At 36.0% G+C, this 22375-nt stretch overlaps 1 protein-coding gene across 1 annotated transcript; it reads right to left on the bottom strand.

Moving 5' to 3' along the window:
- Nucleotides 1–13257: 13257 nt before the first annotated feature.
- On the bottom strand, nucleotides 13258–20103 carry LOC129922540 (allatostatin-A receptor-like). Its single transcript, XM_056009173.1, has 3 exons — nucleotides 19808–20103; nucleotides 15194–15408; nucleotides 13258–13961 (listed from the first exon to the last, which is right to left on the bottom strand). Exons 1-3 carry the CDS (start codon nucleotides 20022–20024, stop codon nucleotides 13350–13352), a joined length of 1044 nt encoding a protein of 347 aa, XP_055865148.1. The 5' UTR covers nucleotides 20025–20103; the 3' UTR covers nucleotides 13258–13349.
- Between the last annotated feature and the right edge of the window lie 2272 nt (nucleotides 20104–22375).

Below are 22375 nucleotides of genomic sequence, written 5' to 3'. Positions count from 1 at the left end.
TGAACCTGACCTAACTAATGTCTTATAATGAATATATAATTGCTCTAATTGTTTTGTAAAGGAACAATATCTTATTCCTCGAGAAAAAAACATTTCGTAAAAAAAAAAATCCTTTAGTTCAGTGTTCTGTTGCTGTGTAGACACGCTGCAGTTCACGCGATAATATAAAAAACTACTTATTAATTGTTGTTTTAAATTATAACCAACTTATATGCATACTAATTACTAAATAGATTTTTTCTCTTAAAAAAAAGTAAAAAAAAGTTTGTGTGTAACGGTAATAGTTAATATAACAGAACTTGAATTAGCAATACAAATGTAAAAAAAAAATTTTTGACAAAAAATCTAAACCGTTTGCATAAATAAGTTTTAAAAATGGTAAATGGCTATCTCCTCTACTAAAGAGCCTCCTGTGTTTGTTACTATTAATAGTGAATAGTTGTAAAAGTGGTGTAATTTTATGAAAAAACTGCTTGCATAAGTGATTTAAAAAATTAGATTTTTCGCTTTCAGAAAAGAAAAAAGTAGCCGTTGCATCAGAAATTTGAATAGTCTAAAATATTATGAGGTCGGATTATCACTATCTTTTCTAGTTTACGAGATCTAAACGGCACGGACGGACAGACAAACAGACGGACGGACATTCCACACAAAACTAATAGCGTCTTTTCCCCTAAGTCATTTCTAAAAGTTTGTGAAATTACAATCTAAGTACAATCTAGTCCCGAAAGTACATGTTCTCCGAACCAGGATAGATCCACAACGAATACGTACATGTCCCCACAAATTAAAAAAGAAATTATTATTATTAGAAATTTAAATTACAAATATTGGTTGGTTACGGGCCTAATATTTCTCGATTAATTAGACAGAACATCGGATTTCTCAAAACTTGATCAATTTTCTCAAAGTAATACATATGCCTAAAGCATGTGGTCAGATCTGGTGATTAGTGCAGAACCTCAAAGACTTATTGCCCACAAGAAAAAAGATGCCAAGCGAAAAAGATTCTGTATCAACCAAAAAGAAAGAGCTATGGGTGGAAATGTATTCTTTCTTGGACGGGATAGTTCAAGAAACAATCACACGATATGAACAATATCATGATGGGGTGTGACGAACCGTTTTAGCTCACTCAAGATATCACTCAGGTCTAAGCATTTAATTAATTTATTTACTCGCTATTAATCATCAATTTTATTAATTTAGCCAATCAAGCGCTAAAAACACAGCCACCACCCCTCCAATCCAACCCCACCCCATTGGCATCGATGTCACATGTTACTATCCCCACCTTGACACGTGTCACACTAGACCCTTGACAAGAGTACACTCCCTCCATCTATCGTGGCAAACATCCGTTGACCCCCCCCCTTCCGGGAGCGGCTGGTCACTTCAAAGTACCCATGCAACTTAACGCCTCGGGCAACGCTGTTCGTCTAGCACTAGCCATTATCAAGGTATAATCTCCCTTGATTTTGGCCGAGCTCCGATAATCTCCCCTTCATAATCCACCTGACCACCTGGGCTGATTTCCTGGACTTTCAACTCGCGCCTTCGCGCAATGTCTATCTCCCGGAAACTCTCGTCACGGTCAAGCGTGGACTCCCTTTGTCAAAGACGTCAGATAGGCTAGACCACCTTTGCACCTATCTCCCGCCACTCACCCCCCCTTTCTATCCACGTGTATATGGACAAACTTCATCGTCCGATCTCATTCACGCTGGAGAGCCCACAGGGAGCACATCTATCTCTTGCTTGAGCTCTAGACTATTTTCATTCCCTTATTTTACTTTGGATTGGTGGTATGTAACTTAGTAAAGTGCTTGAGAACCATTTTACTTAGTAATGTATATATATATATATCTGTGCATTTATTACTACATTACTTGTGTATATATTTGTGCATTCTTATCATGGATGATGTAAGTAGATTACTGTATACTTATATTTTATATCATGACCTTTATGGCTAAATGTTCAAGCCATTTGGACTAGAATTTATTAACAATTCTTACCAGATGTATTTAGCTCTTTAACTATCATTAATTTAACTCTGATATGTTAGCGCTCAGCACGAGCCTTCAATATATTATCATTGATTAATTCCTTGGCAAGGAATTATCAAGACATTTATGTAAACATGTCTTATTACTGAGTATGTATTTACTTATGCTCTATGTTTACTTATGTGAGAGCATGGGCGAGTATCAGACGTTGACCTCCCCTTCCCCTTTCATCTCATTTATCTAAGCGATGTAGGTACTTGCTACTCACCGTGATTGGTGAACGTCACTTGTATTACTCATCATATATCACTTATTACTGTTTGTTATTTCCCTTTATGGGAGTCCCCATTATTATTGTTATCTCCCTTGATGGGACACTATATTCATTTGTTAGGTCCCTTTGATAAATATGAAACTATCTTATGGTTTCTATACATCAGTCTGAAGATGTCCTTCACGGAAAGGCATCTACCTCCCAGTGTTATCATTATGGCTAAACCGACGCATACATCATATCGTTGCAGTTTTATCTATAGGCTACATCCGCCTGAAATCTTAGCAAACTTAAGCTGATAACAGATTTGCTGACACCAGATCTGCAGACATCAGTCCTACTCATCCTTCAAGAGTCCAAGCAACAACGCTAGCCACAGACTCGTCACTGGCTTAACTGATTGGTAGACGCAGCTTAGCTCTGCAACCATACAAGTTGGACTGCACACGGAGCCTGGATCCACTACGCCAGCCCACCAGCGGACAGCATCAGTACCTGCCACACCCGTCACGCCAGTGCAGCACCGGACTAAAGCTAAGCAAGCAGCCTAATGACACTCAGCCGACTTGGTTCTAATATCTGATGATGATAGTCTCCTAATGTAAATACGCTAGACCCCATTCTAGCATCTGTACAGCATTTTACCTTTTAATTATCCTTTGTATAATAAACTGTACATAATTTTACATCTAAACCTAGTATTGTTGCCTGCATTATAACGCTGTGCTTGTAGTTTATATGTGCAAGTAAGGATTCTCAAACTATAAAATCCCCTAGACACCCAAAACGGCCAATATCTTAATCCGTCTTGTCACATGGGGTACGAAAAACGAATCTGGTCTGGAGCGAAAGATACAAAGAAACCTTAACGGTTTGTTGCAGTTTCTTTAGAAACATCTGAACTTTTGAAATATGGATAAGTGAGTATCAATATATATATAACGCTTGGGGATTCAGTTCAAAATGTAGTCTTTTTTGTGTGCATATTTTTGACTATTGCGATAAGCGTGGTTATATGCGAGTGATTTTTTTCAGACTTCAGTTAATCAAGAATTAATTGCGATCAACGATGAAAAATGTGCACTTCTCTAATTGGCGATTTGGGAAAAAAATAGATTTCTATAAAAAAAAATGTTGATAGTTTTACGAGCAAGATAGAACGTAAGATTTATTTCTAGAATATTTTGTTAAATTAATACTTTTTTTCTTGCAAGTAATACTTTAACAATGAACACACAATAGTTCGAAAAAAACGACGTCATTTCACTGCTTTAATTATTATATTATATATTTTGGGGGCAAATGGGGGGGGGGGTCATCATGAGGAGCTGCCGCATTGGGCATCATATACCCTAGCTACGCCAATGTGTAACATTTTGTTAATTGGTCATTATGCATTTTTATGAGTTATCAGTGTGTATATTTAAACATATTTAAAATTTTTGCTACGTTAAAAAAAAAACAAAAAAATTAAAAAATTCAAATTAATACAACTTTTGGCACAGGTGAAAAAAAAATTGATCCCACTCAATATAAGCGTGTTTTTTTTTTAAAGCTTATCTTCTTATCTTAAATGATACAGACGTTACTTCAAAAAAGAAGATGATTTCGTCCTCCGCGTCATGCATTTAGTCAGGCATATTAACCAATGACCTAAATCAATCCTCCAATAGAACGTTTCACTTTTTAAAGCTCCTCCGCAATATTTAACCTATGAATTCTATCTCACCTTGTCTCTCCCACACCCCACTACGACAAAAATAATTAAAACTTTTTTCCATACGATCTCTTACTATTCTTCGGCTTCTCATTTATACAATAAAATTTTTTGATTGGACCTTTTTTTTTCTACACATCGTAACGCTGTTTAAGATCCGTGAATTCCATTATTCCTTACCTCCATCCCCAACCAAATAAAGTCATACATACATTCTTTTTTTCTTTGTTAACTTTGAATAAACTAACACGCGATTGTTTTTGTTCTTATATATTAAGTATATTCATCTCTTTTCCAAAAAGGGAAATAGACGCTATTAGTTTTGTGTGGTCTGTCTGTCCGTCCATCGTCAGTCAGTCTGTCCCGTTTAGATCTCCTTAACTAGAAAATATATTGAAAATCCAACATCATGATATTTTAGACCTTTTAAAGTTCTGATGCAACGGCTACTTTTTTTCTTTTCTGAAAGTGACAAATTTTTCTTTTTAAATCAACTATGCAAGCTGTTTTTTTTATAAAAATACACAATTTGTACAACTATTTTTATTATTTAATAGTAAAAAACATGGGAGGCTGTTTAGTAAGGGAGATAACAATGGACCATATTTTAACACATTTATGCAAACGATTTTACATTTTTTGTGTCATTTTCTTTTTACAAAACTTCTATCAACTCACTCTGTCTCTCTGTCTGTCTGGTAAAAGGTTTGAACACGTTGTTTCTCCCTTATCCAATCTCGGAGCAAGCTGAAATTTTGCACAATTATATTTTTTACATAAGAATACATTTAAAAAAATAATTAATGAGTTTATTAACTATTAAAAAGGAAAGAAATTGTACTTGACTAATTTGAATTAGTCCACTTTATGAGTCACACTTTTAAAGTAAGTTTTTAAATAAACAGATGACCTTAACATCATCTGCCCCATAGATCGCAAGGTCTGAAAGGGAAAGTTTACTTTTTTTTTTTCTTTTTTTTAAATAAAGAAAAGATAACTGCACAATCTTCTATTTTACATAGCGCCTCACTAACAGATTGGTTAGTATATTGGATATTGACTTGTGTTGGCTTGAGCCATGCGTTCAAATTCAGGTCGTTCCATTTTTTTAATAGGCGTTATTGTCGTGAGGTCATGTGCTAATTAAGCCGTTTTGTCGTTGACCTTTTTTTTTTTTTGTATAAAGTAAATGCCATTACCAAAATATATGCGACAGTCAAAGGTCAGGAGAAATTTGGTCATAAGAAGGAAGGTTGATCAGAATCACGTTAAAATATTGATAGAAATTTCTTCTTTAAACTTACAATCTATATATACAATTCTTTTAGTAAATAAGACGACGTCAAAACATTTGGGTTCGAGACGCCTGAAGGTGCTCTGTTACCTATGATTATAATTATAAAGTTTCTAATTGAAACCATCCAAATAATTGACATTATTTTTATTTAACAAAATTTGAATGATACGCATTAAAATTAACATCTTCATATTTATTACAAAAATGAAACTAGTTTATATTTTCTTTGTAATTTTTTTTAAAAAAAGGTGATTATTTCTAAACATTCATAAATATCAAGCACATTTCCAGATTGTTTTCCTCTACGTATTGCTTTTCATTTTTAATAAATTGTATTATAATAAGCAAATAATAAGAACATATTTACAATTTAAATAACTAAGCCTTTTGTATTATAAAAATAACACATCTCTCTCCTTCAGAGAAGAAAAATATCAACAATCCAGTGTTTCTCAAACCGAGGGGCACGCCACCCTCTCAAGGAAGGAGCGACATCCTGACAAAACAGAGATGGAAGAGCCATTCAATCAGTGGAGGGCTGGCTATATGGGCATTTAGGCAAATGCCCGGTGGGCCGGCACCCAAATGGGCCGGTAGGGCCATCTAAAGGGCCTCATGAATGCCACTATAGAACGTATTAAATTGTTAAAGGTTTAATGATATTCTTTTGTAAAAGAAGCTCTCTGAACATCGTGTTAAAAAAAAATCTTTTACAAACTCTATACAGTGTAATATAGTAATACTTATTTAATCTAAAACATTTTCCGAAATGATATAATAGCCTATATCCGTAGAATGTGCTACTAGTAGGCTCCATCCTATTAGGGCTTAGCGATTAAATAGCAACATTAGTACTATATTACCTATAAAGAGTTTATTGTATGTAAGCATTCGGCAATCAATACATTATTAAACTTAACAGAATGATTTTGAAAACAGGTAGACCTAGAATTGGATGTCCATCATATGATATAAAATTTGTGGGCCGGATTATATAGAAATGCCCTGGCCGATCTTAGCACACAGTCCGCCACTGCATTCAATTTCTTTTCTTTTTCAAGGGACACATACAAAAAGTATAGTCATCGTGTTATCAATCCCTGTTTGACTATTAACCTGATGCGTAGTAAAATGACATTACCAACGTTTGACATTTTAAAATATTTTAAAAGTCGTTTCATATTAAAATAAGGACCTTTTAAAATGTAGACCGTTTGGTTGACAATTTTTTGATACAACTGTTATAAAGTGAGGGTGTATATGTTTCTATGGTGAGTGTTAAAAAGCTTGGCTTCCGAACCAGAGGTCCCGGGTTCGAATCCTGGTGAAAAATACGATTTTTTTCTTTCGGGATCTTTAGGGCACCCCTGAGTCCACTAAGCTCTTATGGATACCTGACATTAGTTGGGGAAAAGTAAAGGCGGTTGGTCGTTGTGCTGGCTACATGACACCCTCGTTAACCGTAGGCCATAAAAACAGATGAACTTTAGATCATCTGCCCTATAGACCACAAGGTCTGAAAGGGGAACTAGTTAGGCCAGGTTCAATTCTATCTTTGCATTCACTTGCACCTATCCTTTGATCTGCTGGACCGTTGGGGCATTACACATGATCTGTCAACCTTCTTTCTCCATTCTTATCTCTCATATGTCTTTGATATAATTTCATTCGGATGTTTTTTCTGAAACTATTGAAGCCTGCCTGGGTGGACCACTTCGGGAGCCGATTTTGAGTTTTTGTTTCCACACAAACTGTCTTTGTAACCTTGTTTTATCATATTTTTGTGCCATATTTATAGGTCTTACCTCAGCTGTGACTGATCTAAGGCGACCCCCTGCCAATTGTTGAGAACCCCTGACATACAGGCTTTATGACCTTCGGAACTGTCATTACTTGCGTGATGTTCAAATATTTAAAGAGTTTAGCCATGCCTGACTTCCTGTTAGACAACTTTATTTCGGAACAGGTGTCTCATAGGGGAAACAAAAATACAGTATTAAATAAATATAACTTTTAAAATTTAATATGCGACTACAAAGTAGTAAATAGAAAGTTATTTATTCTTACAAGTAACAATACAAGCCAAATAAAATAACAAAAATATTTGATAGAACATACAAGGTGTCTGGTTATATACTAATTGCGTAATTCTAGAAGCGTCATTTTGTTTATATATCATTGAGCGATGTGTTTGAAATATGTAGACATAAGATTTGTATAAAGACATGTAGTTTATTAATAAAGTTAGTTGCTCCTGGTTGCTCGTGAGCAAGGTTTTTTTAGTGGCACTAAGCGACCTGCAGATATATTGCCATCAAGTACATTTTCATTTATTATGACCTAAAATGATGTCTGTGACGATCACACTTGCCGGGGATTATATTATCAAACTTGACAATTCAATGAAATGAAGAAAGAAACATCTCTCTGTATTTTCTTAAAACTTCTTTAATAATACTTCTTCAACTTTCACATAAAATGACCTCTCAATTCAATAACAACTTGACTTGATACTTCTAAAATAAAACTTAAAGATACATGAAAACTTCACTTAGTATAACTTCACTTTCAACTAATAAAACTTTAATTAATGGACCCGCTAATATCACAAAACTTATAACCATTACTAATCGAGGACTAAACGAGGACCATCGCTCTAATAGAACTACTACTATGCGAGGACCCAGTCTAACTGACATTCCCTTAATTTATACTTTCTTTGATCGTAGGTTCCAGAATCATGGAACCTTCTCAGATAATTATTTTAGTAGCTTTGACCTTCTAGAAGCTGACGTGTGCTATTTTTTCCCTTAACCTCTTTCTTTGATTGGATACCTAAAATTAACTTGTTTACGCTGGACACTTGCACTGGATTGAACTCGCTTCTAGAAACTGGTCGAAATAGGTCACAGACTCGACTCGTGACAATGTCGTCTTTTGTGGCATTCAATGTGTAAGCCAGCCAAGACGAATCATATTTAACGAACTTTTTGAACAAAAATGTCTAAGAAAAGTCGGTCACCCGCTCCATCAGAACTACGTCAGGCCGTCGCGAAGTGGGCGACTACTGTATATCAAGACAAGAACAGAGCGGTACAAAAACTCGTTGGTACATTCCTCGGTCAGATGATATCAAGGCCACTTGTTGATCAGGAAACATGTAAAGGACCAAGATGCCTGTGTAGTCGCTGAATGAGCTCTTTATGTTGTGTCTGTTTTATTTATGTCAATGTTTCTGTTGTGTTGTATCAATATGAGAAAAGGAGTCCTTGTAATCACAAAAAAATTCCACAAGGATCAATAGATCAGTCTTATTCTTATTCTTAGTCATTATAAAAGGCCTGAACGCTGACCAGCGACGTCGCAGCCTGTGGGCTGTTTAGACCAATACCTCGTTGCCACGTCAAAGGTCATGAAGTCAGCATACATTAAATTAAAATGCTATTCAAATTTTGTTAGATTTATATTACAACATGCGCCCTCTATTTGGGATCCCTCAATTAGAGAAAACTTTTTTAAAAATACTAATGCAGACACAAAATAGAACTGTGAGAATAAATCTCAACATCTGACTAGAATAAAACCACTAGTAAAGTTATGAAATTTATATCATCCACATGGCATTAGACCTACAAATAGTCCTTAATATACATGTTGTGATATATTTGCATCTATTTGTGGAGCCTCTTCGATTAGAGTGGATAATGAAAAGTGTCTTTTGTTCAATGCCTGCTTGATTTTTCATAGAATATTTTATCGTATTAATGTAGGTTGATAATCAGTGTGTTTTGGCCATTTACTATCGAAATCAAAACCAAAACCTAATTCAATTTAAAAAATTTTAAAACAATTGTTCTTTAACATAAGAGAAAATTCAAAAAATGTTGAAGACAACAGACCCATTGGTTACTGGCCTACTGGACTTTTTTTCAAATGTTTAACATGTTTCTTCAGATTAAAAGATAATGTCATCATAGTCCAAACCTCTCACAGGACGACGGGGATGGCGGTGGGCAGGGTTCGAACCCGGAACCATTGATACCATCGTACTACACTCCAAAGCACATGCCTCACGACCAGGCAGCCCGTATGGCCAGACCCTCAGCTTTCTTTTCTTGCAATGTTAGGGCTTCTTCTCGATACGTACATCCTTGAATCTTCGTGGATAGAAAACAAAGTCTGGAAGTTAACAATTTTTTCGGGTAAAATCATCTTCACCATATAAATTCCGACAATATATACATTTTTTTTCCCAAGCGAGATAGCTCAATGTATTTGTTACATCCTCCAAACACGTTTTTACTACCTCCCTTATTACCTAGTAAACATGGAGGACATCTGGGGCTTCACATTTTACATAAATCAATATTTATTTAATTATTTCGGTTTTATAGCACTATACATATTTCAATTAAAAAAAAATTAAAACCTTTTTAAAAAGCCTAAATTTGCTACATAAGTAAAGTTTTATTTTGCTTTTCACGTTTGTATAATAATAATTATATATACACACGCAAACAGTGGATTAAAAAGAATCTCAAATGATACAAGTACAAAATTTAAGACTTAACAACCACTAAACCAACTGGGCTATTAATTGATATTTCCTGTAAATGCTCCTCGCCTTTCGAATTCGCGCCAACAACTTACCGTATATATAACTTTACAAGTTGGCAACGACTTTGCCCACACACGAGTAGGATCAGGCTACCCAAAACTGGCTTCATGACTAGCTCCAAAACTAACCTGTCCCAATTGGGTTCTCACAGAATTACAAACTGGGTCTTAAATTCGGTCCAAAGTCAAACTATCTGAAGGCGGAAGATGAAGTGAAGTAATTGGGTACATATATGGATGCCCACTGGATACGGGATACGTTCCAAAGACAATATAGACATTACGTCAGTCGGGAAACTTTAACTGTCTCTTATTCCCTTCTTACTATTATTTATTTTTATTCGACTCAACCACACACCTGAAACAGTTCCAAGCTATGCTTGCATCTCCTGTGAAGGTGGAGGGTCATTATGACACTTGTATGATGTATGTGAAAAAGTTATAAAGATTTTTCACAATCGGAATTTATATTTTTTTTTATTGCGACAAAAAAAAATTCTTGGTTCTGGATATTTTTATCCAAACTAGTGAGAAGGCTGATAAATATTCTGCGGTTTAATTTATGGGAAGGATATGTGCAGTTGTCTTGTTTAGGAAACAAACTTTTCTATGAAGATCAATGTCAGTAATAATAATAATAATGTATAGAGAACTGTTAACAAACAAAATGTAGGCTCAAGGCGCTTTACAAGCATAAATTATTTGTAAACCGAAACTAGCAGTGTTAATCATCATCATCATCATCAAGCTCCATTAGAGTGAGGGCTTGAGAGGCTCAAATCCTCTCTTGCAAAAGCCCTGGACAGAAACCCTGCTGTCTTGCGTAGTGCATAAATGTCGCCATACAGGTCGAGAATTTTGGGTTTCCCAGACCTGTCGAGACGGAGATCAGTCTGGGGCAGTCAAACAGAATATGAGGCACGGTTTCCTCTTCTTCCCCGTGAATCAAAATTTGGCCATAGCCGCGAGAAATATGAGCCAACAGGACAGTGGCCTGTCCTACACTGTGCTATAATAGCTTGCTCAGGCCTGGACAGCCTCCACCACGGGGAAGTGCGGTCAGGGCGCCTCATGCGCTCCCAGACTCCACTGTCTTTTTGGGACTTGTCCCAGCACTCAAACCACTTTTCCATTTTTGTATTATAGCCAGGGCTTGATGAAAGCTTACAGCCTGATCAGTGGGTGGAATTTGCCCTCCCTGGTGGGCCAAAGAGTCTGAAAGATAAAAGAACGGAGTCTTCTAACTTTCTAGTCTACCAATAGAATAACAAATACGATTGAATCAAATAGAATAATTATTCAGTGGGAAAATTAACTCACCCTACACAGGGGTCAAGATAATCCACTTCAAGAATAATCTGAATATCCACCAAGACACAACACTAAGGCTATCCAGTAGTGAAGTACAAGGCGAAAATCAGAGCTCCCTCAAGAAAATGTCTTGTCTCTAGACTACAAGATGGGAAAAAGATCGACAGACCGTCCGCTACGTCACTAGTAGCGAGTGAGTATTAGTCAAAAAATTGATGACCAGAAACCAAGGGACACAACCTGCTAAACAAAATACTTGGAGGAAAGTAAACACAATGACGTCATCAAACGTGTTGAACTCGGCATTATTTACATTTGATTGTCCTGACTACCGTATGCAGTTACTTTAGTAACTGCGACAATCGTTCCCTCAGCACTTTTGGTCTGTGGTTCCTTTCGGTCTTTTTTTTTCATCAGCTTTGCGAGCTTTATCAATGGCTTTGGACATTGGGGACTTCTTGGCAGCCTTGTTGATCTTAGCAAAATATTTGTTCAACAAGGTGGCAATTTTCTTCTTCGATGAAATTGTTACCCCACTTGGTGAAGATAATGGGGTTGCTGTTTGCGTACGCCCAGCATTTTCGAGATTTCTCAGAAGACTCCAAGCCTTAGAGCTATCATTTAGCTTTAACCTTGCACAGGTGTTGGTCCAACGTTCTCGTTTTTCCCTGTTAACAGACGTTTTGACTAGTAGGCTGAGTCTGTTGTTTTTCTGCCTAAGTGTTGGATTGTTCGGGTTCTTTTGGACCTTTTTGTATGCCCTTCTCCGAGCCATAACAAGTTTGTTGATTTTAGCCGTCCAAAAGTTTTTGAATTTTTTACAAGGGTACTTACTTTTCCAGTATGAGGTGTTGGTGTTTGGTTAATTTTTTCTGAGACTTTTGGTTTTTTAATTGTAGTGTTTGTTTGGGGGAAAAAAGGATGTTATCAGGGTTTGTGTGTTGGGAAGAACGGTAGCTCTTTTTTCACAACGTGGCCCGTTCTTCCTATGTACCAACGTTGCGAGGCGATTAGTAGCACATTTTTTCAATGCCAGGCCTAATGCCCTTTACCTGGCCTGTTAGGGTCTGCTCAGACCCGCTTTTCTTTGTAATTTTACTCGACATTGGTATGGGTTCCTCCAGGAGGAGGAGATTTGGGTTGCCCCTTAGAGCGAGCAGTGAAAAACAGTCCAGACATGAACATTGAACTATGAATCGATCGAAAGATCAGTTAATTCAACCACTCGCTCGTATGGGCAGGGTTTAATCCACGAAAGTGGAGTGAGGCAGGAGACCTTTTTTTTTAAAGCCACCAGTTTAGGGCCCGCAAATTTTGATGGCTTGACCCTCCACTAGTCTCCAGGGCGGCGGCTGATCAGTTCAGCATTAGCTAAAGCCCCGACAGACACAAATCCCTACACCAGACGAGCGTGCAGGGGTTAAGTCGATCAGAGCTTAGCATTACCCAGACCTCACCAGCAGAACTCTGCACCAGGAGAGCATGAGAGACTGCTAGGAAAGTTGGGGCTCTCGCAACGTTAGCCTTTTTCAGACCATCCTCAGAGCAAAGGGTGGACTTACTCCAGTTACCAGGGGACACCACGAGGAGGTCGGCGGGCACTGTCTCCCAGTGTTAATAAATTGAAATTATTGCATGCAGTCTTTATTTTAATATTTAAAAAAAAGCAAAGTTTAAAGCTCTTGTCTAGTAACTCGACCAGAATGTTTCTCAAACTTTTACTAGTGTTGCCTCATCGCTTTGACGAAAAATTAATGTGTATGTGACTCCTTCTCTTTTATCTAGCTTTGAAAGTCAAGAGGACGGTACAATTATATTACATCCAATGTTCAGATTAATCGCTCCCAGTACTATCTACCAAGTCTCTGTTTGTGTTTGTACATCTTTTGGCAGCATTTGAATAATTTTCTTTGTTGTATTAGTTTTATTAAGTATATAGATATAATTTTTTTAAAAAAAGATTAATCTTTATTTAAACCAGACAAACATAAAGAATTGACAAAATGCTCTGAACAAATAAACTTATGTGGGTAATATATAATATGGCCAATAATGTCTATATTAAAACAACAATAATGTGAAGCTTGAGGCCAGGGAACGTTTTTCTCTGTACTTTGCAAGCTTTTAAAAAGTGTTTTTCAAAGGCGATTGTCTGAGGAACACTTCTCTGAAGACTTGGCGATAGCGAGAACTCATTTTGTAGTAGATGAATATGTTCATGGCGGAGTTGGTGCTTTCAAGGATAAAGCCGAAAGAGAAAACCACAAAGAACATATTGTGATACTTCCCATTGATGGACAAGTCCGGCTCAGCGGTCATCCCAATGAACACGACGCATATTGGGGTGAAGCAGACGATGAAGAGGGTGGAAATCATCACCACCATTTTGGTGACCTTCTGGTCTCGGCTAGTCATCTGGTCTGTCTGTCCAGCGCTGGTGGACTTCCTCCTCCACTTCGCCTTGCTCCTCAGTTTGGCGACCAGCACCAAGGTACAGCAGACGATGGTCAGGAAGGCGGAGAATGGGATGATGATGTTGTTGAAGGTGAAGGACACTTTCTCTACTGACTCGCGGTCAGGGGTGTAGACGAGGCCTATGAGAGTCTTGTTCCGGGAAGGAAAATATTTCCAGCCATACGAGTTGACACAGTAGACCGGAGTGACGCTTGCGATAAGAATAAGAAAGATGGACACCATTATAACTTTGACTCTCCTTGCTGTGAGAAGACTTTTGATCTGACGATAAATAAAAGAACAACATCATTTACGAGCATTGCACTGGCTCTTCAAGCTTAGTGTTCATATAACATCGTGTAACAGAGCTTAGGCTTACATGGGGACTTTTAAAATAATCGTTAAACACTCGATTTACATTCCAATTTAAATATGAGGTATTCATTCTTTAGGTAATAAAATACAGTTCCTTAGAAAAAGAAGATAAAACAATATGGTGATATGCTGGGACGAAATAAAGTAACAAATAGAAACGTACGAGAATAAAAAGAGGAAGATTTAGGAGAGATGTTGAAAAACATAGATAAAGAAACACTGTTGTTAAGTGAATACATAAATCGACTTTGTGCTTCAAGCAAAGTAGATAAGAAAATTGATGTTACAGTTTAATAAATTGTAAAATATTTACCGTATACTTTTAAAATACATATTTTTTCGGCACTCTTTGTACATAGGATTAACCAAAGAACCATTCGGTTCTGAGCGGCTTTCTTATTTAATACTTCTCAGCCATTGTCGGCCTTAACAAAAGTAAAACTACAATCTATGTTTGTTTAAGTACTCTTTTCAGATCTTGCAATCAATGGGGAGGACGAAATAGAGATCATCTGTTTCTATGGCCGATGGTTATCAAGGGTATCATGTGGCCAGCACATCAACCAACCGCCTTTACTTTCCCCATTATTATCAAGTACCCATTACAGTTCGGTAGACTCAGGAAGTCCTGAAGGAAAAAATCATTGATGAAGGATTATGTTTGGTTCTAATTTAATAAAGATCATGTTTGTATTTTCTTTGATTCGTGGTCTTAAGTGTTAGGTTTAGACAATTTTGTCACTTCGAAAGAAAAGATAATTAAATCCTATGCGTAACCATGTGTCAATCTTATCACGTATGTTAATCAGAGACTTAGACTCTGCTAAGTCGTTGGTTTTACTTGCTGTTTCAAGCTATCCTAACGTATAAAATAAGAAATTAGCCTTTATAGCAATACCTCTGTTAACTCGTAAATTTTGAAAAAAAAAAAATTGGGGTGTTAAAAAACCTCCGTGGTCAAAACCTGGGCACGAATATCAAAAACGGCTTTAACGATTTTCCAAGAAATTTCGGAAAAGAATTTCTAGTTCGTTGAAATCTGTTTAGGTATGATTCATTCAAAGATTTAGGAAAAGCCCAATTACAAAATGTCTTATCAAACAAAACAGCCTCACGTAACACTATTACAAGTCACTTGCCTTCAACGGTAATGCAATGCAGAGGCATCTCTCCAGGGTGATAAAAGCCGTGATCCAGCTGGTAATTCGCGTGAACACCACGTGCGGCCACCCGGCAGTCAGATACTGTATTTCCACTGAGTCAAAGGGTAGGTCAAGGTTGTGAAACAAAGGGTTGAAACAAAGGTTAAGCCAGATGAGCGTTCCCAACATTCCGACATCCGACACCGCAAGTGCTGTGGAAAAAAACAAATAACAAATAACAATAATGTCATAGACAAGGGTGGGCCAATGATTTGTCGTTTGTTTCGGTTAACTAGAGGACAAAGGTGATGTACTACATTAAATATAGGTATTTGATCTCTATTTATTTATTTAGGCAGTTGCTGCTTTACTGTTATAGACCAAGTATCAGAGTTTAGAAAAAGCCAGGTTCCTTTTTGTGTAACGCTATTCGCTAACACCGTATGGATCTAAATTACATATCTTTATTAGTATAATTAAATCTGTATATTAAAATCTGAATGAATGCGTTGGTAGATCTAAAGCTACATATTATAAATGAGATTAGTAGATTTATGTTAATAAATTACTTGAAATAGATCTATTGTTCTAGAATTTTAAAATCTACATTTTTTTTTGGCATCTCGTACAGCACAACATATAAACTTATAAAAGTCGTCAAATAGCAATAGGTTCACGGTCTGGTATTCCGTAGGCGTAGTCATATCACCACATGAGCACATGTGATTCGTGAAACATTTAAATCAGTGATTCCCAAAGTGGTCTATATAGACCCCCAGGGGTCTACGAAGACTTCCAAGGGGTCTACGAAAGTAAAACAATAAATTGGGGGTCTATGAGATGTCCACGGGGGTCTACGATAATGGATTTCATTTAAAGCAGGTCATGACTATAATTTTCAGATCCTATTAATGTACTTATTTCATTCACGAATATATGATTTGTACTTTATTAATCCTTAAATATTCCTGCTAATCAAAAGAAAAATGTTGTATTTAATTTGAATACCGATTTAATAGCTTAATTGTGTCAAAATTTAACTAATGCTTAAAAAAAACAAATATTTAAAATTTATTGATAATCGGGATTCATTTCTTTCTTGTCAAATAAGAGGTTGGTTGCCTAAGTGACTAAGTATTTACGTTGGACTCCATCTGCAGGGTCATTTGAGATGATGTCACCCTGACAATAAAGGTAAAGGTTTGAACAACTTTCGAACTCTCAAAGATAAAAACGAATTATTTGACACAAATCTACATCTGATATTATTTAACGAAATTCTTTAAGCAACAATACAGTTCAAGGGCATGTCGGGGGTATGAGTTATAACACTAAAAGCTTCTTGTGCTTATGGAATTCTTTGCAAATGACCCGTACAGTTTGGGATCAGCCGTGTCGAAGGCTCTGACTGGGTGTAGCGCTGTGTGCTGCAAACTGCTTAAAAGTCGCCGTGTTGGGGTATAGTTGCACGGCAGCAGAGGTTTGAAATTTGAATTCAGTTTTTCTTCTTCTCGGTGTGTTGCAAGTGAATGCTAATGAGTCCCTCCTGCCAAAGCTTAGTGGTTTAGGCGCCAGTTACTCGCCTTGGCCCTTTCTCATGTAAATGAAAACAGTTCCGCGGACCCAATGTTTGAACCAGACCCCTTTGGCTACGCTCATAGAATTTTGAGTGTGTAATTTGCTTTTTTTATATTGAAAGGGGTTTTATCGTAATTTTTGGAGGCGGTTTTAAAGTCAAAATCTTCCTTAGCTGTTTTCTTTGAATTCGGGGATTGTCGTTTGCATTTTTTTAAGTTTTGTTTATAGAAGAGGGGGATTTAACTGCAAAACCCCTGGTAGGGGTTCTAAACTCAAAACCCCTGTAGGGGGTTTTAAACTGAAACCCCTGATAGGGGGTTTTAAACTCAAAACCCCTGGTAAGGGGTTTTAAACTCAAAACCCCCTGGTAGAGGGATTTTTATCTCAAAACTCCCTGATAGTTTTTTTTTGACTCAAAACCCTCTGGCAGGGGGTTTTAAACTCAAAACCCCCTGGTAGAGGGTTTTTAACTCAAAACCCCCTCGGCTGTGCTGTGGTAAGTTATGATTTAGTATTAAAATCTCACCTAAAATAAACAAAATAAAAGCAAAAAATCAGTCACTGCATTCCGTTCCCCCAACCCCCCTGCGGGGGGGGGATTTCATTTCTGGGGGGGGGGGGGCGGTTGAACCCCAAACCCCCCCTCTCCTGGCTACGCCCATGGTTAGTCTAGATCAGACTCAGTAGATTTACTATCTATACAATATGGAATATACTTCTACTTATAGATCTACTTTTCATCGCCAAGACTTAATATACTAATATAATAATAATAAGGCTTGTCATCGATTTCGAAGATTAATGCGGAAAGCAATACTTCCCGTATCTACGCAGCCCCAGCTGTTACCTACATATTTTCCCACAACCAGGGCAAGCATAGCCATTGTCCGCAGGTAGTCGGTTAAGATTTTCTTTTCGCCGTCTGCGTCCGTCCTCAGCAGCGGATTTCCATTTGGTCTCAAATGTGCCTTTGTAAGTGACCTCCAGCTGTCTTGTTCTGCTGCTGCATGCAACCAAGTGCTCTCTTATATGTCAGCTAAGGCAAGTTTGCATCTAAGCTGGTCTTTAAAGCGTTTCCGTGGGGCACCTCTGTTACGTCGACAACCTTTAAGGTTACAAAAAAAAAGACTGCTTTTGGCATACGTTCGTTCCCCATACGGGATACGTGCCCTTCCCAGCATAACTGTTGGACCATAAGAAGTCCTTCTATACTGTCCATACCGGCGTTTGCAAGGACATCGCTGCTTGAAGTGCTGTCTAGCTACCGTATGTTCATGATGAAGCGCAAGCATCTTTGGTGAAAGAGTTCATAGCGTTCAAGTAGACTTAGTTGCTTTCTGTATAATATCCATACCATATAAAAGGGTTGAGATAACCACTTAGATTCTATTTCTACTATATTTATAACCAAGACATATATTCTAGAAGTAGATCTATACTGATTCTATAGTTACAATTCAAATTCAACTTGAATATTTATGATTATATAGACCACAGATTATAACTAGATTTTATAGATCTATGACTATTTTGACAATGCCCATGGTATGTGTCAGATCAATTTTTCAAAGCAACTATAATTAATGGACTTCATCTAAAACAAGTTCATTCATATATGCACATGCGATTTTTTAATATATATAAGCTTAGCATTATTTTGGATCAGGTATAAACCAGGAGAAGACACGACACCTTAACTCAAGAAAACAGTAAGAAACTAGAACGGACGCAAAATAGACATTAAGATTCATAACAAACGAATATTAACAATTGAGTACAGTAACACCTTTTTAGATAAACCTTTTTAAAAATCATTAAAAGTTTAAAAATCACTATACTTTTTATTTCTACAATTATTTTTGTGTGTGAAATTGTGTATCGGAAAATGCCGGGTACTTAAATAAGCTAGCCCTAAACAAAATACACAGATCTTGGGTAAAAGACTCATGAAACAAAGTACTTTAAAAGTCTAGATTAACACGTTTGTTTCAGGTCTTTTCTTTTTATAGCCTCAATCGGGTTTGATTCGAACTACCCGTATTTTTGTGCAGAATTTTTTTTCTCTATCAGGTATAATTAAAATTATAGCATAATAATGTCAGTTTAATTTAAAATGAGAACTGAAAAATGGTAAAGATATATAACGAATATGGTACTTCCGACCCAAATTAGTAATTCTAGTTTTAAACTAAAGAAACGAAACACATAAGCTCAACCTAGCCCATTGATAGAAACTAGTCTTTTTCAATGATTCAGGCAGGTTAAAGAACAATGGAGTTTTCTAAGCTTTTGTGTTGAATTTCAAGCTTTTCAACAAATCTTTTTTTACGATTGTACGTATGTATTTTTTCAATAATGAAACAAGTATAGTAATAAAATGTTTGATGCCAGACATTCATGACACCAAGCTGGATAGTAAATTAGATGACACCCAAAAGGTATGACATTGGATCAGATGATATAAAACAGGTTAGAGGGGCTAGATGACATCAAACTGAAAGGCTAGAGGAATTTGTTTTGTTGTGTTTTCTTACAGAAATGAGGAATTGTAAATCCTAGCTTCAACCTTCCAAGTGAAGACTGGTTATGGCAGCAAGCAATGTTCGAACTTCCGGCTGATCCAAATAATTGTAGTACCTGTGGATGTTGGAGGATGGAAATGTTTATAGGGGGAGAGAAGGAGAGGAAGAGAAAGATACACAGACAGAGAGAGAGAGAAAGAAAGAGAAACTAGAAGAAGACAGCTGGACTGTGTGATACGATGTGCTTGTATTTTGTTTATATTTAGATTACTGGCTAATATTTTGAATTTATTTTTGCTTTAAATAACTTTCCTTTAGGTTCATTTGTTCTTTCTGGCATTTATAAATTGAATTGAATTGACAGTCCACAACGCATGCCCCTCGATCAGGTAGCCACCTACTATGACACAAACTGGTAGTCTAGTGGACATATGACACCATACACGTATGTTAAGGGAGCAGAAGTTAGTCTATGTAACGTATCACGCCCAACTAATATGCTAACACTTACCAAACAGACTAACATTGACAGAGTCTTTAAATCCTTGCTTCCAAAAGACGACAATGTTTATAATGTTGGTCACTGTGCCAAAGATGTCTATCGCCTGACACACCACAGCAAAGTTGATGGCTTGGAAGAGGAGGCTCACTTCATCGCTAACATACCCCAGCGACCATCCGACTTCACCTGCTGTCCAATTACGCTGCTCATCTAGACTAATATTCATAGTAAAATTAATTCTTCTTTTACAAAAACTATCCACTTTGTACAAGTACAAAATATGTTTTTGAAGAATGCAGCATGGAACTATGGGGCACATTTGAAGCCCTGATATAACAGCACCTTTTGAGCCCCATCCACAGAGGTAACAAAGTTATTATAGACCTAATTAAATATAAATTTATGAAACTTGTGTCACGGAGGCGATTAAATGTATACATTGTATATGTATGTTGACAAAAAAAAATAAAAGTAATTCAATAATCGCTTGTAATTATTTCATGTTGATTTTATTTTTTGGTGTTTGTTCTTTATAATTGCTCAAGTGACCTCGTCATATTTTTATGCTCAAGTGTAGATCTGTTTTAATTTAGTGTCTATGTGTTACTACGTTTAACATTTCTAAATAGTGCATTACACTAATAAGATAAACAATTAAATTATTAAAATAATTTTTTATTAAAACAAATGTTATCTCTCTTTACATGAAAATGATTTTTTTTCCTTAACGTTTTTCAAAATCCTTTTTTATTACAAACCATCGATCAGTAAGTAGGATCAATACTGAGCTAGACCTTTCATCACAGGCGGTATGTATTCTGGCAGATTGAGAGTTATGTATCAGTATTTTAATTAGAGAATGTTGTGTTTGTGTCATTTGTATGTTTACTTAGCCTGAGTAGGGTCACGTTTCTCCTGTGATAACAAGCTGCCAATTAACCAGGAAGTATTATGTATATACAATGTCAACTTCTAAGGTAGATGCTAGCAGGTGTCCTGTTTACAAGGACGTTAAACTTATTTTTAATCAATACTTTGACTTAGACAAGAAATCATTGGTTTACATTTAAAGTGAGACTAGTTTTGGTTTAAACAACACTTTACTAGTACTTTATAATACGTATACAAAAATACTTGAGGAGTCTAATTTGGGAATGATGACCTGATTAGTACTAGAGTCGACTGGGTCGAAGGTCCTAAGTTCGAGACATGATAAAGACAATATTTACCAAAAATGTCAAGACAATTTTATGGGTGCTTCAGAATTGTAGGTAAGATGGCGTAAATGAAATGTGTTATCTTGACAATGTTTTTTAAAATCTACTGAACATGTTCAATAGAGACCTATCGTAGCCACAACATTGAGGTCAAACAAAGAGAAGCGGTCTAGAGAAGGAGCTGAATAAAAGGAAAATGTTCTGAAAATTGTGTTATATAGCAAAAAAAAAAAGCTAAAACCAAAAATACTCTTTAAAAAAAAACAACTTCGTTTAATTGTTTACTTTATAATCCCATCCCTAGATCTAAAACTCTAAGATGATAAAACTTCTCTTCGCACAGATAGTTTTATACTTTAACACATAAATATATTAATTAAAGTCCATTCATTTCATATTTTGATCAAATAAACATTAAAATTTGGTTTTCTAAAGCTACATTCGTTTACGAAAGCTGCGAAGCCGAGTTGAGATAGGCCTAGATCTATATTCATTCATGAATCGCGTACTAAAAATTATTTCGTTTAATTGTTCACTTTATAATCCCATTTATTTAATAAAGCTATCGCTCTTTTCGTTTTTAATAGATAAGAATGTATCGACTTCGGGTAAACCATTTTCGCAAAACTAATTTTATTTTCGTAGCGAAAGAGAAATAACGTGAAAGGATCATTAGCTACGTTTAACATACATCTAAATCCAATCCACTAGATTATTCAAAAGCAAATGTTTTAATTTTAAAAAATGGATTTAAGCCTATTAGCTATTTCGATTTGATAGCTTCATTCACACTATTTTTACATTGACACATTCGCTTTACTTATTACATTATTATTTCGTTTAATTGTTTACAAAACACTCTCAGTGACTATATCGAAAGTAATGCGCAAATAAAGACCCGCGGGTCGCGGGTAACATGTCTAGTATATATATATATATAATATATATTATATATATATATATATATATATATATTATATATATATATATATATATATATATTATATATTATATATATATTATATATATATAATATATATATATATATATATATATATATATATATATATATATATATATATATATATATATATATATATATATATATATATAAAATCTTTCCGGATTCCCCCCCCCCCCAAACCCTCCCCGAAAAAAAATTCTGGCTACGCCCATGGTGCTAATACAAATAGTAATATAAACAATAGTAGTTTCACCACCAGTTATTACATCTAACGTGAGAACTAGGTTTACAACAATATTAAATCACTTATGCAAAAAATGCCATCACCAATGTAACACTCAACAACAGGTTGGAGTTACAAGAACAAACATAAAATAGTTTAATCTAAAAACCAGC

The sequence above is a fragment of the Biomphalaria glabrata genome, chromosome 13, assembly GCF_947242115.1.
Source record: "Biomphalaria glabrata chromosome 13, xgBioGlab47.1, whole genome shotgun sequence".
Lineage (NCBI taxonomy): Eukaryota > Metazoa > Mollusca > Gastropoda > Planorbidae > Biomphalaria > Biomphalaria glabrata.
Note: the sequence above shows the minus strand (reverse complement) of the source record. Positions and strands in the feature narration are given on the sequence as shown.

Coding starts and splice junctions, on each gene's coding strand:
- LOC129922540 (XM_056009173.1), bottom strand. CDS start 20,024: ATGAATATTAGTCTAGATGAGCAGCGTAATTGGACAGCAGGTGAAGTC. Junction 15,409..19,807: donor TGTCAATGTTAGTCTGTTTG/GTAAGTGTTAGC, acceptor TTTTTTCCACAG/CACTTGCGGTGTCGGATGTC. Junction 13,962..15,193: donor GCATTGCATTACCGTTGAAG/GCAAGTGACTTG, acceptor ATTTATCGTCAG/ATCAAAAGTCTTCTCACAGC.